The sequence below is a fragment of the Nerophis lumbriciformis genome, linkage group LG13, assembly GCF_033978685.3.
Source record: "Nerophis lumbriciformis linkage group LG13, RoL_Nlum_v2.1, whole genome shotgun sequence".
Classification (NCBI taxonomy): domain Eukaryota; kingdom Metazoa; phylum Chordata; class Actinopteri; order Syngnathiformes; family Syngnathidae; genus Nerophis; species Nerophis lumbriciformis.
In genome coordinates, this window is record NC_084560.2 from 46,985,375 (window position 1) to 46,998,172 (window position 12,798).

Here is a 12,798-nt window from a genome sequence, read left to right on the forward strand (position 1 = left end):
TATATTACTCCTCCCCTTTTAGCCGCGCCCCCAACCACGCCCCCGTCCCACCCCGACCACGCCTATCCCCACCCCCTCCCGAAATCGGAGGTCTCAAGGTTGGCAAGTATGCATATTACATGAATTGTGCATCCATTTTTAACAAAACTTTTAAGACAAGGGTGCGCAAACATTTTGAATGGGGGGGCCGCAAAATCATAATAATCCAATCCACTTTATTTATGTAGCACATTTAAACAACAAGAATGTTTCCAAAGTGCTGCACACACAGCCATGTTAAAAACAATATTAAAAAACAATATTAAAAACAATATTATGCTCCACCAATGACTGAATAAAAACAAAAAATAAATAAATATAAAACCAATATATAAACAATAATATGATCCTTTTAAGTTTTATGTCAAAATGACGTAGGTTTTTGAGTGTATGAAGTGTTTTAAAGAGCATAGGAAGTGTCTATACTGTAAGTGTGCATTTATGAAAACTGTGTGGAGGGCTTATGGAGACTTAAAATTAGGGCTGGGCGATAAAACATACAGAAACAACATTAAAATGTACATCTCGATTGACACATAATCGCTATCAATAAAAAATGTGTTTGATAAAACAGCCAATGTATATAGCAGTATATACCGTATTTTTCGGATTTTTTCATAGTTTGGCCGGGGTGCGACTTATACTCAGGAGTGACTTATGTGTGAAATGATTAACAAATTATAATATTATTGATCTCATTGACGTAAGAGACTAGACATATAAGATTTCATGGGATTTAGCGATTAGGAGTGACAGATTGTTTGGTAAACGTATAGCATGTTCTATATGTTATAGTTATTTGAATGACTCTTACCATAATATGTTACGTTAACATACCAGTTGCTTATTTATGCCTCATATAACGTACACTTATTCAGCCTGTTGTTCACTCCATCCATCCATCCATCTTCTTCCGCTTATCCGAGGTCGGGTCGCGGGGGCAGCAGCCTAAGCAGGGAAGCCCAGACTTCCCTCTCCCCAGCCACTTCGTCCAGCTCTTCCTGTGGGACCCCGAGGCGTTCCCAGGCCAGCCGGGAGACATAGTCTTCCCAACGTGTCCTGGGTCTTCCCCGTGGCCTCCTACCGGTCGGACGTGCCCTAAACACCTCCCTAGGGAGGTGTTCGGGTGGCATCCTGACCAGATGCCCGAACCACCTCATCTGGCTCCTCTCCATGTGGAGGAGCAGCGGCTTTACTTTGAGCTCCCCCCGGATGACAGAGCTTCTCACCCTATCTCTAAGGGAGAGCCCCGCCACCCGGCGGAGGAAACTCATTTGGGCCGCTTGTACCCGTGATCTTGTCCTTTCGGTCATGACCCAAAGCTCATGACCATAGGTGAGGATGGGAACGTAGATCGACCGGTAAATTGAGAGCTTTGCCTTCCGGCTCAGCTCCTTCTTCACCACAACGGATCGATACAGCGTCCGCATTACTGAAGACGCCGCACCGATCCGCCTGTCGATCTCACGATCCACTCTTCCCTCACTCGTGAACAAGACTCCGAGGTACTTGAACTCCTCCACTTGGGGCAAGATCTCCTCCCCAACCCGGAGATGGCACTCCACCCTTTTCCAGGCGAGAACCATGGACTCGGACTTGGAGGTGCTGATTCTCATCCCAGTCGCTTCACACTCGGCTGCGAACCGATCCAGTGAGAGCTGAAGATCCTGGCCAGATGAAGCCATCAGGACCACATCATCTGCAAAAAGCAGAGACCTAATCCTGCAGCCACCAAACCAGATCCCCTCAACGCCCTGACTGCGCCTAGAAATTCTGTCCATAAAAGTTATGAACAGAATGGGTGACAAAGGGCAGCCTTGGCGGAGTCCAACCCTCACTGGAAACGTGTCCGACTTACTGCCGGCAATGCGGACCAAGCTCTGACACTGATCATACAGGGAGCGGACTGCCACAATCAGACAGTCCGATACCCCATACTCTCCGAGCACTCCCCACAGGACTTCCCGAGGGACACGGTCCAATGCCTTCTCCAAGTCCACAAAACACATGTAGACTGGTTGGGCAAACACCCATGCACCCTCAAGGACCCTGCCCAGAGTATAGAGCTGGTCCACAGTTCCACGACCAGGACGAAAACCACACTGTTCCTCCTGAATCCGAGGTTCGACTATCCGGCGTAGCCTCCTCTCCAGTACACCTGAATAGACCTTACCGGGAAGGCTGAGGAGTGTGATCCCACGATAGTTAGAGCACACCCTCCGGTTCCCCTTCTTAAAGAGAGGAACCACCACCCCGGTCTGCCAATCCAGAGGTACCGCCCCCGATGTCCTGTTGTTCACTATTCTTGATTTATTTTAAATTGCCTTTCAAATGTCTATTCTTGCTGTTGGCTTTTATCAAATACATTTCCCCCAAAAAATGCGACTTATACTCCAGTGCGACTTATATATGTTTTTTTCCTTCTTTATTATGCATTTTCGGCCGGTGCGACTTATACTCCGGAGCGACTTATACCCCGAAAAATACGGTACTCAAGAAGAAGAAATAGGAAGTTGCATGAACAAAGGCACTCGCTAAAGGAGCAACACAGGAAGTGATCATTGATCAGTGGGAGTGACACACTAACAGCCAATCAAGTAACAGTATCAACTGTCAAGTTTTTTGGATGTCAGCAGTTTTTTGGATGTTTTAAGGTGCAATAAGTCAGACCACGGCGCTCATAATTGGTAATACCACGCCAACACTTTGCACTATTTTGTTACACCTTATTAAGGATTTCTTACAAATTTTTTTTTTTTTTTTGCAGCTTCATTTTAAGAGGTAAATGTTACGTGTTCAATGAGATTTTAACTATTTTGTTTACAATGATCGAGTGTTTTCCATGTTTGTGTTGACATTTCCTTCGCTTTCTGCCTTGATGGTTGAGGGGATTATAATCATGTTTACATCTAATATATTTTTCTCCTGGGTCCATATTTTCAAAAGGTCACAAAAAATATAAACAATTATTGATATCGATACAAAACACTTATATGGTGATACAGTTTTCAGCCATATCGCCCAGCCATACTTTATCTGCATAAACTCTGGAACTACTGATCTGTCACTGTGAATGTTCTAACTAGAGATGTCCGATAATGGCTTTTTTGCTCATATCCGATATTGTCCAACTCTTAATTACCGATATCAACCGATACGGATATATACAGTGGTGGAATGAACACATTATTATGCCTAATTTTGTTGTGATGCCCCGCTGGATGCATTAAACAATGTAACAAGGTTTTCCAAAATAAATCAACTCAAGTTATGGAAAAAAAAATGCCAACATGGCACTGCCATATTTATTATTGAAGTCACAAAGTGCATTATTTTTTTTATCCATGCCTTAAAACAGCAGCTTGGAATTTGGGACATGCTCTGAAAGAGCATGCAGGGTTGAGGTGGGTGGTAGTGGGGGGTGTATATTGTAGCGTCCCGGAAGAGTTAATGCTGGGTATTTGTTCTCTTGTGTTTATGTTGTGTTACGGTGCGGATGTTCTCCCGAAATGTGTTTGTCATTCTTGTTTGGTGTGGGTTCACAGAAGTGGCGCATATTTGTAACAGTGTTAAAGTTGTTTATACGGCCACCCTCAGTGTGACCTGTATGGCTGTTGACCAAGTATGCTTTGCATTCACTTGTATGTGTGAAAAGCCGTAGATATTATGTGACTGGGCCGGCACGCGAAGGCAGTGCCTTTAAGGTTTATTGGCGCTCTGTACTTCCCCCTACGTCCGTGTACACAGCGGCCTTTTAAAAAGTCATACTTTTTGAAACGATACCGATAATTTCCGTTATTACATTTTAAAGCATTTATCGGGCGATAATATCGGCAGTCCGGTATTATCGGCCGTCTCTAGTTCTAACTCATCATCTTTTTGCTTTGCTCTATTCACCACTGCACTATTTATTATCAGCCTTGCACATATTGGTTATTTAAGTTCATTTATATTGTTTACATTGAACAAAAGAGCACATCCTACCAAGTCAAATTCCTTTTGTGTTAAACAAACTTGGCTAATAAAGCTGATTCTGATCAATTGTTCTTAAAAATCATCAAATACTGTAAATATCATCTCAACTCCGGGGAAATGAATCTACCATGGGGGGGTTATCACTTATCACACTTATCACAAGTGTAACAAAGCAGTGAAGTGAAGTGAATTATATTTATATAGCGCTTTTCTCAAGTGACTCAAAGCGCTTTTACATAGTGAAAGCCAATATCTAAGTTCCATTTAAAGCAGTGTGGGTGGCACTGGGAGCAGGTGGGTAAAGTGTCTTGCCCAAGGACACAACGGCAGTGACTAGGATGGTGGAAGCGGGGATCGAACCTGCAACCCCTAAAGTTGCTGGCACGGCCGCTCCACCAACCGAGCTTTACCACCCCCAAGCATCTCATGCATTGATGACTCAAGTCTTTGTCCTTTTATTTACAAATGCAATTACATTTGACTGCCAAATAAGCCACCATGAGCCCAAATAAAGTTGTGAGTGCTAGTACTCTGATAGGCAGAGGTGGGTAGTAACGCGCTACATTTACTCCGTTACATCTACTTGAGTAATTTTTGGGATAAATTGTACTTCTAAGAGTAGTTTTAATGCAACATACTTTTACTTTTACTTAAGTATATTTATAGAGAAGGAACGCTACTTTTACTCCGCTACTTTTATCTACATTCAGCTCGCTACTCGCTACTAATTTTTATCGATCTGTTAATGCACGCTTTGTTTGTTTTGGTCTGTCAGACAGACCTTCAAAGTGCCTGCGTTTCAACAAATACAGTCACTGGTGACGTTTCACTTCATTCCACCAATCAGATGCAGTCACTGGTGACGTTGGACCAATCAAACAGAGCCAGGGGGTCACATGACCTGACTTAAACAAGTTGAATAACTTATTGGGGTGTTACCATTTAGTGGTCAATTGTACGGAATATGTACTGTACTGTGCAATCTACTAATAAAAGTTCCAATCAATCAATCAAAAGTGTGAAGGAAAAAAGATACTTTTTTATTTCAACCGTACATCCCGTCAAAAGCCTAAAGACTGACCGCACACGAGGACGTTCCTGTCTTCACAATAAAAATGCCGCTCCATCGCGCCTGCGCTTTCAAAATAAGAGTCTCCGAAAGCCAGCGCAAACAAGCTAGCAAGCTACGGAGTTTGCCGCCAATGTATTTCTTGTAAAGTGTATAAAAATGAATATGGAAGCTGGACAAATAAGATGCCAAAAACCCACCACTTTCATGTGGTATTAGACAGAAAGGAGGATCTTTTCTTCTCCTCCATTTGAAAACGTGGACGTTATCATCACTACTGTCTGATTACAATCAATGCAAGTCATCAGAATCAGGTAATACACCAACTTATATTCTTGTCTTCATGAAAGAAAGGAATCTATATGTGTTAAACATGCATGTATATTCATTAAAACACCTTTAACATGTAAACAAAAACGGCAAAATAAATAAATATAAATTATATACTGTATATATCAATGTATATGTATGTATGTATGTATATATATATATATATATATATATATATATATATATATATATATATATATATGTATGTGTGGGGGAAAAAATCACAAGACTATTTCATCTCTACAGGCCTGTTTCATGAGGGGGGGTACCCTCAATCGTCAGGAGATTTTAATGGGAGCATTCGCATACCATGGTTTATATAGGGCACAGAGTGGGTGGGTACAGGCTGGCCTAGGGGCGTGGTGATTGGCTCATGTGTTACCTAGGAGGTGTTTCCGTCTGTGGCGGCATGTTGTTACAATTTCGCTGCGCTTGTTGAGGGATGACAGGTCTGGACGGTAAATAATAAACAGTTTCTCTTTCAAGCATAGGTTGCATCTTTTATTACCACTATTGTAAGGTGTGCTGGATGCAAGAATTTGCCATGTTATTGAATATTCAACATTATTGTCTTTGAGGTCCCAAATGTGTTTGCTGAGTTCTGTGGTATTTCGCAGGTTTTTGTTCCTGAAAGAAGCCTTGTGGTTGTTCCATCTGGTTTTGAATTCACCCTCGGTTAATCCTACATATGTGTCGGATGTGTTAATGTCCTTGCGTATTACCTTAGATTGGTAGACAACTGATGTTTGTAAGCACCCCCCGTTGAGGGGGCAATATATATATATATATATATATATATATATATATATATATATATATATATATATATATATATATATATATGTGTGGGGAAAAAAAATCACAAGACTACTTCATCTCTACAGGCCTGTTTCATGAGGGGTTCCCTCAATCATCAGGAGATTTCCTGATGATTGAGGGAACCCCTCATGAAACAGGCCTGTAGAGATGAAGTAGTCTTGTGATTTTTTTTCCCACACATACATATATTGCGCTCTACTACTGTACCGAGCACTATTTTTTGGATAACCTTATTAAGACATATATATATATATATATATATATATATATATATATATGATATGAGTGTGTATGTTACTCATCAGTTACTCAGTACTTGAGTAGTTTTTTCACAACATACTTTTTACTTTTACTCAAGTAAATATTTGGGTGACTACTCCTTACTTTTACTTGAGTAATAAATCTCTAAAGTAACAGTACTCTTACTTGAGTACAATTTCTGGCTACTCTACCCACCTCTGCAAATAAGCCACCATGAGCCCAAAGAAAGTTGTGAGTGCTAGCACTCTGATAGGTCATTATTGAATTTAAGAAAGAATCAAACTTGTAATTATTCTCTATAAAATCTGTTTCGTGTTCATTTTTGCAATTGTGGAATGGATTTATCAGATTTACATTATTTCTTGTGGGAAGGATTGCTTTGGTTTTCACACGAGTCGATCTTCGCCAGCCCTTTTGGAAGGGTTTACTAGCGAGAATCAAGGTACAGTACTGTTACCGTACCTGTGCACTTGTCAAATGTGTCACATACAACAACATTAGGACAGGATGACGAAAGCAGAGCTACGTTAGCTACAGTGCTAACATTACACTCCCATTTTAAAACAGCCACGTCATGCTGGGTTAGCCTGAAAGCTGAAGAAAAACACAAATATTCAAACTTACAGCTTCAACATCTGCAGGTGACTGACTGAAAGAGCAGTCGGCTTTATTCGGAGACTTGTTCTTTTTAACAAAGCTCTCCTACGGCCGTGCCCCTTATCATGTTTTTCCTTCATGACATCACGAAAAGCAGAGAATCTTCAAAAGCGCCTCTTCTCTTAAAAGTTCAAAGCTTTTATCACGTCCGGTGCTCATTAACAGGCTCTAAAGCAGCGGTTCTCAAACCTCAGAAAACACTCGGCTTCTCCAAGTACAAACTTCAAAAAGCAGTGAAGTTGTCACGTTGTGTAAATGGTCAATAAAAAGAGAATACAACAAATCCTTTTCAACTTATATTCAATTGAATAGACTGCAAAGACAACATATTAAATGTCCCAACTGAAAAACTTTGTTTTTTTTTGCAAATGTTAGCTCATTTGGAATTTGATGCCTGCAACATGTTTCAAAAAAAGCTGGCACGAGTGGCAAAAAAGACTGAGAAAGTTGAGGAATGCTCCAGGATACCAAAACATTTTGGACAATTCCATGGGATGGCACTTCAAGTCCATATGTGAGTAAAGGCAGGTGGACAGAATACAATTCTACAGCCGAACACCTCGGAGTCACTTAACTTGGTACTTGGTACTTGACACATGCCTATGTTAGCATTCTAGCATACAATCATTAGCATGCTTTTTGAGACTTGTATTAGTAGATTGCACAGTACAGTACATATTCCGTACAATTGACCACTAAATGGTAACACCCCAATAAGTTTTTCACACTTGTTTAAGTCGGGGTCCATGTTAATCAATTCATGGTATAACTTGGTACCTAACACATGCTAACTTTTTAGCAAATTTTACTGCAGAACACCTCAGAGTCATTTCACTTGGTACTTGACACATGCTAACGTTAGCATTGCAGCATACTAACATCAGCATGCTGACTGCTTTAACCATTTTTGCAGTCGAACACAACTTGGTACTTGACACATGCTAACTGTTAGCATGCTGACGTTAACATGTTAGCATGTTAACATCAGTGTTGGGACTAACTTGTAACGTTGTTAGTTTCGGCGGTAACTAGTAATCTAACGCGTTATTTTTTATATTCAGTAACTCAGTTACCGTTACTACATGATGCGTTACTGCGTTATTTTACGTTATTTTTGATGTAGCTGGAAACAGAAGATCTGAGTGTGTTTTATTGCAGCGCTGCGGTGTCGTCCTTCTGTGTCACAAGGAAAAGAAAAGGCGTGCTTTGCTGAGTTAGTAACTGAGTTACTTTTAGTAACTTTTAGTAACTCTAACAAGTTACTGGTTTTCAGTAACTAACCCAACACTGGTTAACATTAGCGTGAGAACTTTTTTTTTAGCTAATTTTACTGCAGAACACCTCAGAGTCATTTCACTTGGTACTTGACACATGCTAACGTTAGCATTGTAGCATACTAACATCAGCATGCTGACTGCTTTAACCATTTTTGCAGTCGAACACAACTTGGTACTTGACACATGCTAACTGTTAGCATGCTGACGTTAACATGTTAGCATGTTAACATCAGTGTTGGGACTAACTTGTAACGCTGTTAGTTTCGGCGGTAACTAGTAATCTAACGCGTTATTTTTTTATATTCAGTAACTCAGTTACCGTTACTACATGATGCGTTACTGCGTTATTTTACGTTATTTTTGATGTAGTATCAACTAGAAACAGAAGATCTGAGCGTGTTTTATTGCAGCGCTGCGGTGTCGTCCTTCTGTGTCACGAGGAAAATAAAAGGCGTGCTTTGCTGAGTTAGTAACTGAGTTACTTTTAGTAACTTTTAGTAACTCTAACAAGTTACTGGTTTTCAGTAACTAACCCAACACTGGTTAACATTAGCGTGAGAACTTTTTTTTTAGCTAATTTTACTGCAGAACACCTCAGAGTCATTTCACTTGGTACTTAACACATGCTAACGTTAGCATTGTAGCATACTAACATTAGCATGCTGACTGTTTTAACCATGTTTGCAGCCAAACACCTGAGAGTCACACAACTTGGTACTTGACACATGCTAACTGTTAGCATGCTGACGTTAACATGTTAGCATGTTAACATTAGCATGATCACTTTTTTTAGCTAATTTTACATGCCTACACTTCATAGTCAAATGACTTGGTACTTGAAACATGCCTATGTTAGCATTCTAGCATACAAGCATGCTTTTTGAGACTTTTATTAGTAGATTACACAGTACAGTACATATTCCGTACAATTGACCACTAAATGGTAACACCCCAATAAGTTTTTCCACTTGTTTAAGTCGGGGTCCATGTTAATCAATTCATTGTATAACTTGGTACCTAACACATGCTAACTTTTTAGCAAATTTTACTGCAGAACACCTCAGAGTCATTTCACTTGGTACTTGACACATGCTAACGTTAGCATTGTAGTATACTAACATCAGCATGCTGACTGTTTTAACCATTTTTGCAGTCGAACACAACTTGGTACTTGACACATGCTAACTGTTAGCATGCTGACGTTAACATGTTAGCATGTTAACATCAGTGTTGGAACTAACGCGTTACGTTACTGTAACGCTGTTAGTTTCGGCGGTAACTAGTAATCTAACGCGTTATTTTTTATATTCAGTAACTCAGTTACCGTTACTACATGATGCGTTACTGCGTTATTTTACGTTATTTTTGATGTAGTATCAGCTGGAAACAGAAGATCTGAGTGTGTTTTATTGCAGCGCTGCGGTGTCGTCTTTCTGTGTCACAAGGAAAAGAAAAGGCGTGCTTTGCTGAGTTAGTAACTGGGGTACTTTTAGTAACTCTAACAAGTTACTGGTTTTCAGTAACTAACCCAACACTGGTTAACATTAGCGTGAGAACTTTTTTTTTTTAGCTAATTTTACATGCGTACACTTCACAGTCATATAACTTGGTACTTGACACATTCTAACTGTTAGCATGCTAGCATTTAAATTCGGCTTGCACATTTTAGCATTTACGCAGAATTTCTCCCATAGGTTAATTTTAGTTATTTGTGCAATGTTCAATGTTTTTATCTTGTCTTTAGAATGAGCCAATACAAATAATGAAATGGCAATCTCTGCCTCATGACCATGATTATTTATTTCCATGTCCACAAATTTAACCAAATCAGCGTCCAAAGTGGTAAACAAGATCTAAATAGCTAAGTGCAGCCCTGGGGTCACGTCTGGCTTAACATAGCCTTTAGCTGATAGGCTAACACATACCTGCCAACTTTTGAAATCAGAAAAACCTAGTAGCCAGGGTCCAGGGGCCGCAGGCCCCGGTAGGTCCAGGACAAAGTCCTGGTGGGGGGTTCCTTCGCCCCCCGACGCAAAATGATTATTAGCATTCAGACAGGTTAAAATGTTGCTAAAACCATCACTTTTCTATCAGTCACAGTGACTTTTCAAAACAAAAATATTACAGCAAAAATCATATGGGTTGATTGACATGTTTATTCTGTAAGCTAACTTCAATAGTTTGAAATTATTTTGACAGTTAATGCCAGTTATCCTGTCAACCTTTCACAAGACTTCAATTTGTTAATTGAAAGTATAAACACTTTTTACAGTAAACAAATGGTAAAACAGTACTAAACAATTCCATAAAAAAAAAAATTAACTTTCTGTCCAAGCTTGTATAATCTACTGCCTTGTTCAATTGTAAAAAATATTCTGTGCCTAAAATTCACATTTCTATCACAATTATCATACTGTAAACATGGTAAGCTAACTTCATTAAAATTAATAGTCCTGTCAATAGCATGGAATTACAATTCAAATGTAGTTTTTTTGTAAGCCTTTCAAAAGAATTCAAAATATGAAAAATGAATGAAAATTAATTGAAGCCATCAGACACTTGAAAAGTGGCACATCACATCTCTAATGTAATCATTTGAACTTTTCAACAGAAATAGCACTGCAAAAATATTAAGGACATACTTCTGTATTTTGGTAGTTATGCTGTCAACATTTAACAAGATTTCTTCAACTTGGACTTGAAAGCATAAATAGTATAAACACTTTTAACAGTATAACAGTACTAAACAATTCCAATAGATAACATTGGTGTCATTACCTTTTTGTGGCTAAAATCCGAAAAACGTTGAAAGTTTTCCACTTGTATCGCTAGCAACGGCATTAGACTTGTGTTTTTTTGTCCCAACGTGGTCTTTTACATCGCTAATTCCTCCGTGTCCGATCGAAAAATCTTGTCTGCACAAGGTGCAATTCGCGTAGTTTTCACCCTTTTTGGAACGGATAATTATTCCCGGATAGGCTTTTGAATATTCTTCACGGAATGACTGCAGTTTTCTTTTCGGTTTAAGACTAGTTTGCGATGTTTCTCCGGCTGATTCCATGATCGTTCGCTCGTTTGGAAACAATGGCAACTGCATGGTGCCTCGTGCTTGGCAGCGGTGCTATAAATAGCCTCGCGCATGGCATTCGGAATGGCTCGATAGGAAGTTACGGGAAGCAGTGTCGATTGTTATTGTTGTTACGCGATTTCGTGAATAAAACTTTAAAAAAAAAAAAAAATTTTAATTAATGAAAAACCGTATTTTTTATCACTGCAACCGTAACCCGGAATAGGTTGATGAAAACCGTACTAATTACGGGAAAACCGGAGTAGTTGGCAGGTATGCGTTACTGTGTTATTTTACGTTATTTTTGATGTAGTATCAACTAGAAACAGAAGATCTGAGCGTGTTTTATTGCAGCGCTGCGGTGTCGTCCTTCTGTGTCACGAGGAAAATAAAAGGCGTGCTTTGCTGAGTTAGTAACTGAGTTACTTTTAGTAACTTTTAGTAACTCTAACAAGTTACTGGTTTTCAGTAACCAACCCAACACTGGTTAAGATTAGCATGAGAACTTTTTTTTTTAGCTAATTTTACATGCGTACACTTCACAGTCATATAACTTGGTACTTGACACATTCTAACTGTTAGTATGCTAGCATTTAAATTCGGCTTGCACATTTTAGCATTTACGCAGAATTTCTCCCATAAGTTAATTTAGTTTTTTGTGCAATGTTCAATGTTTTTATCTTGTCTTTAGAACATGTCACGAGCCAATACAAATAATGAAATGGCAATCTCTGCCTTGACCATGATTATTTATTTTCATGTCCACAAATGTAACAAAATCAGCGTGCAAAGTGGTAAACAAGATCTAAATAGCTAAGTGCAGCCCTGGGGTCACGTCTGGCTTAACATAGCCTTTAGCTGATAGGCTAACAACCTGACCCCCTTCAAACCCGGCACCCTTGGCATGTCTTATGCCGTGTTTTCCCGCTCATAGCCCGCATACCAGGGAGGCTTTGAGGAATGCAGTGGCTGTGAAAGAGGATTGCAATCCTACTCACACAGTACGTGCTTGTTTTGATATGCATGTTCTGTTACCTTGTGAAGCGCTATGCCCAGCAATCCCTCAAACGCCTTGAAATTCAAGTAAGGTCCATTGTAGGAACGCTCGCTCTGTGCTCGTCTACTCAGCCAGTAAAGGGTGATCACAACCTGGAAGTGGCAGAAACAAAATGTAAGAAGCTGAACGTACATCAAATAATACAACTACCAGGACCAAAAAAACTCACATTTCTAAGCCTGCGGTTGGTCTCTTCGTCCCTGCGAGAGAAACAAGAGAGAGGGTCAGCCTTTGTGTATGTTTGTAC

General features: G+C 39.8%; 1 protein-coding gene across 7 annotated transcripts in view; it reads right to left on the bottom strand.

Moving 5' to 3' along the window:
* lmo7a (LIM domain 7a) overlaps nucleotides 1-12,798 on the bottom strand; it is a 214,623-nt gene that overhangs the window by 88,885 nt on the left and 112,940 nt on the right. For all 7 annotated transcript variants that reach the window (XM_061970718.2, XM_061970720.2, XM_061970719.2 and 4 more), the window contains 2 exons: nucleotides 12,721-12,751; nucleotides 12,530-12,643 (listed from right to left, as the gene is read on the bottom strand). In XM_061970718.2, coding sequence (XP_061826702.2) covers nucleotides 12,530-12,643; nucleotides 12,721-12,751 — 145 coding nt within the window. The remainder of the gene's footprint in view (nucleotides 1-12,529; nucleotides 12,644-12,720; nucleotides 12,752-12,798) is intronic.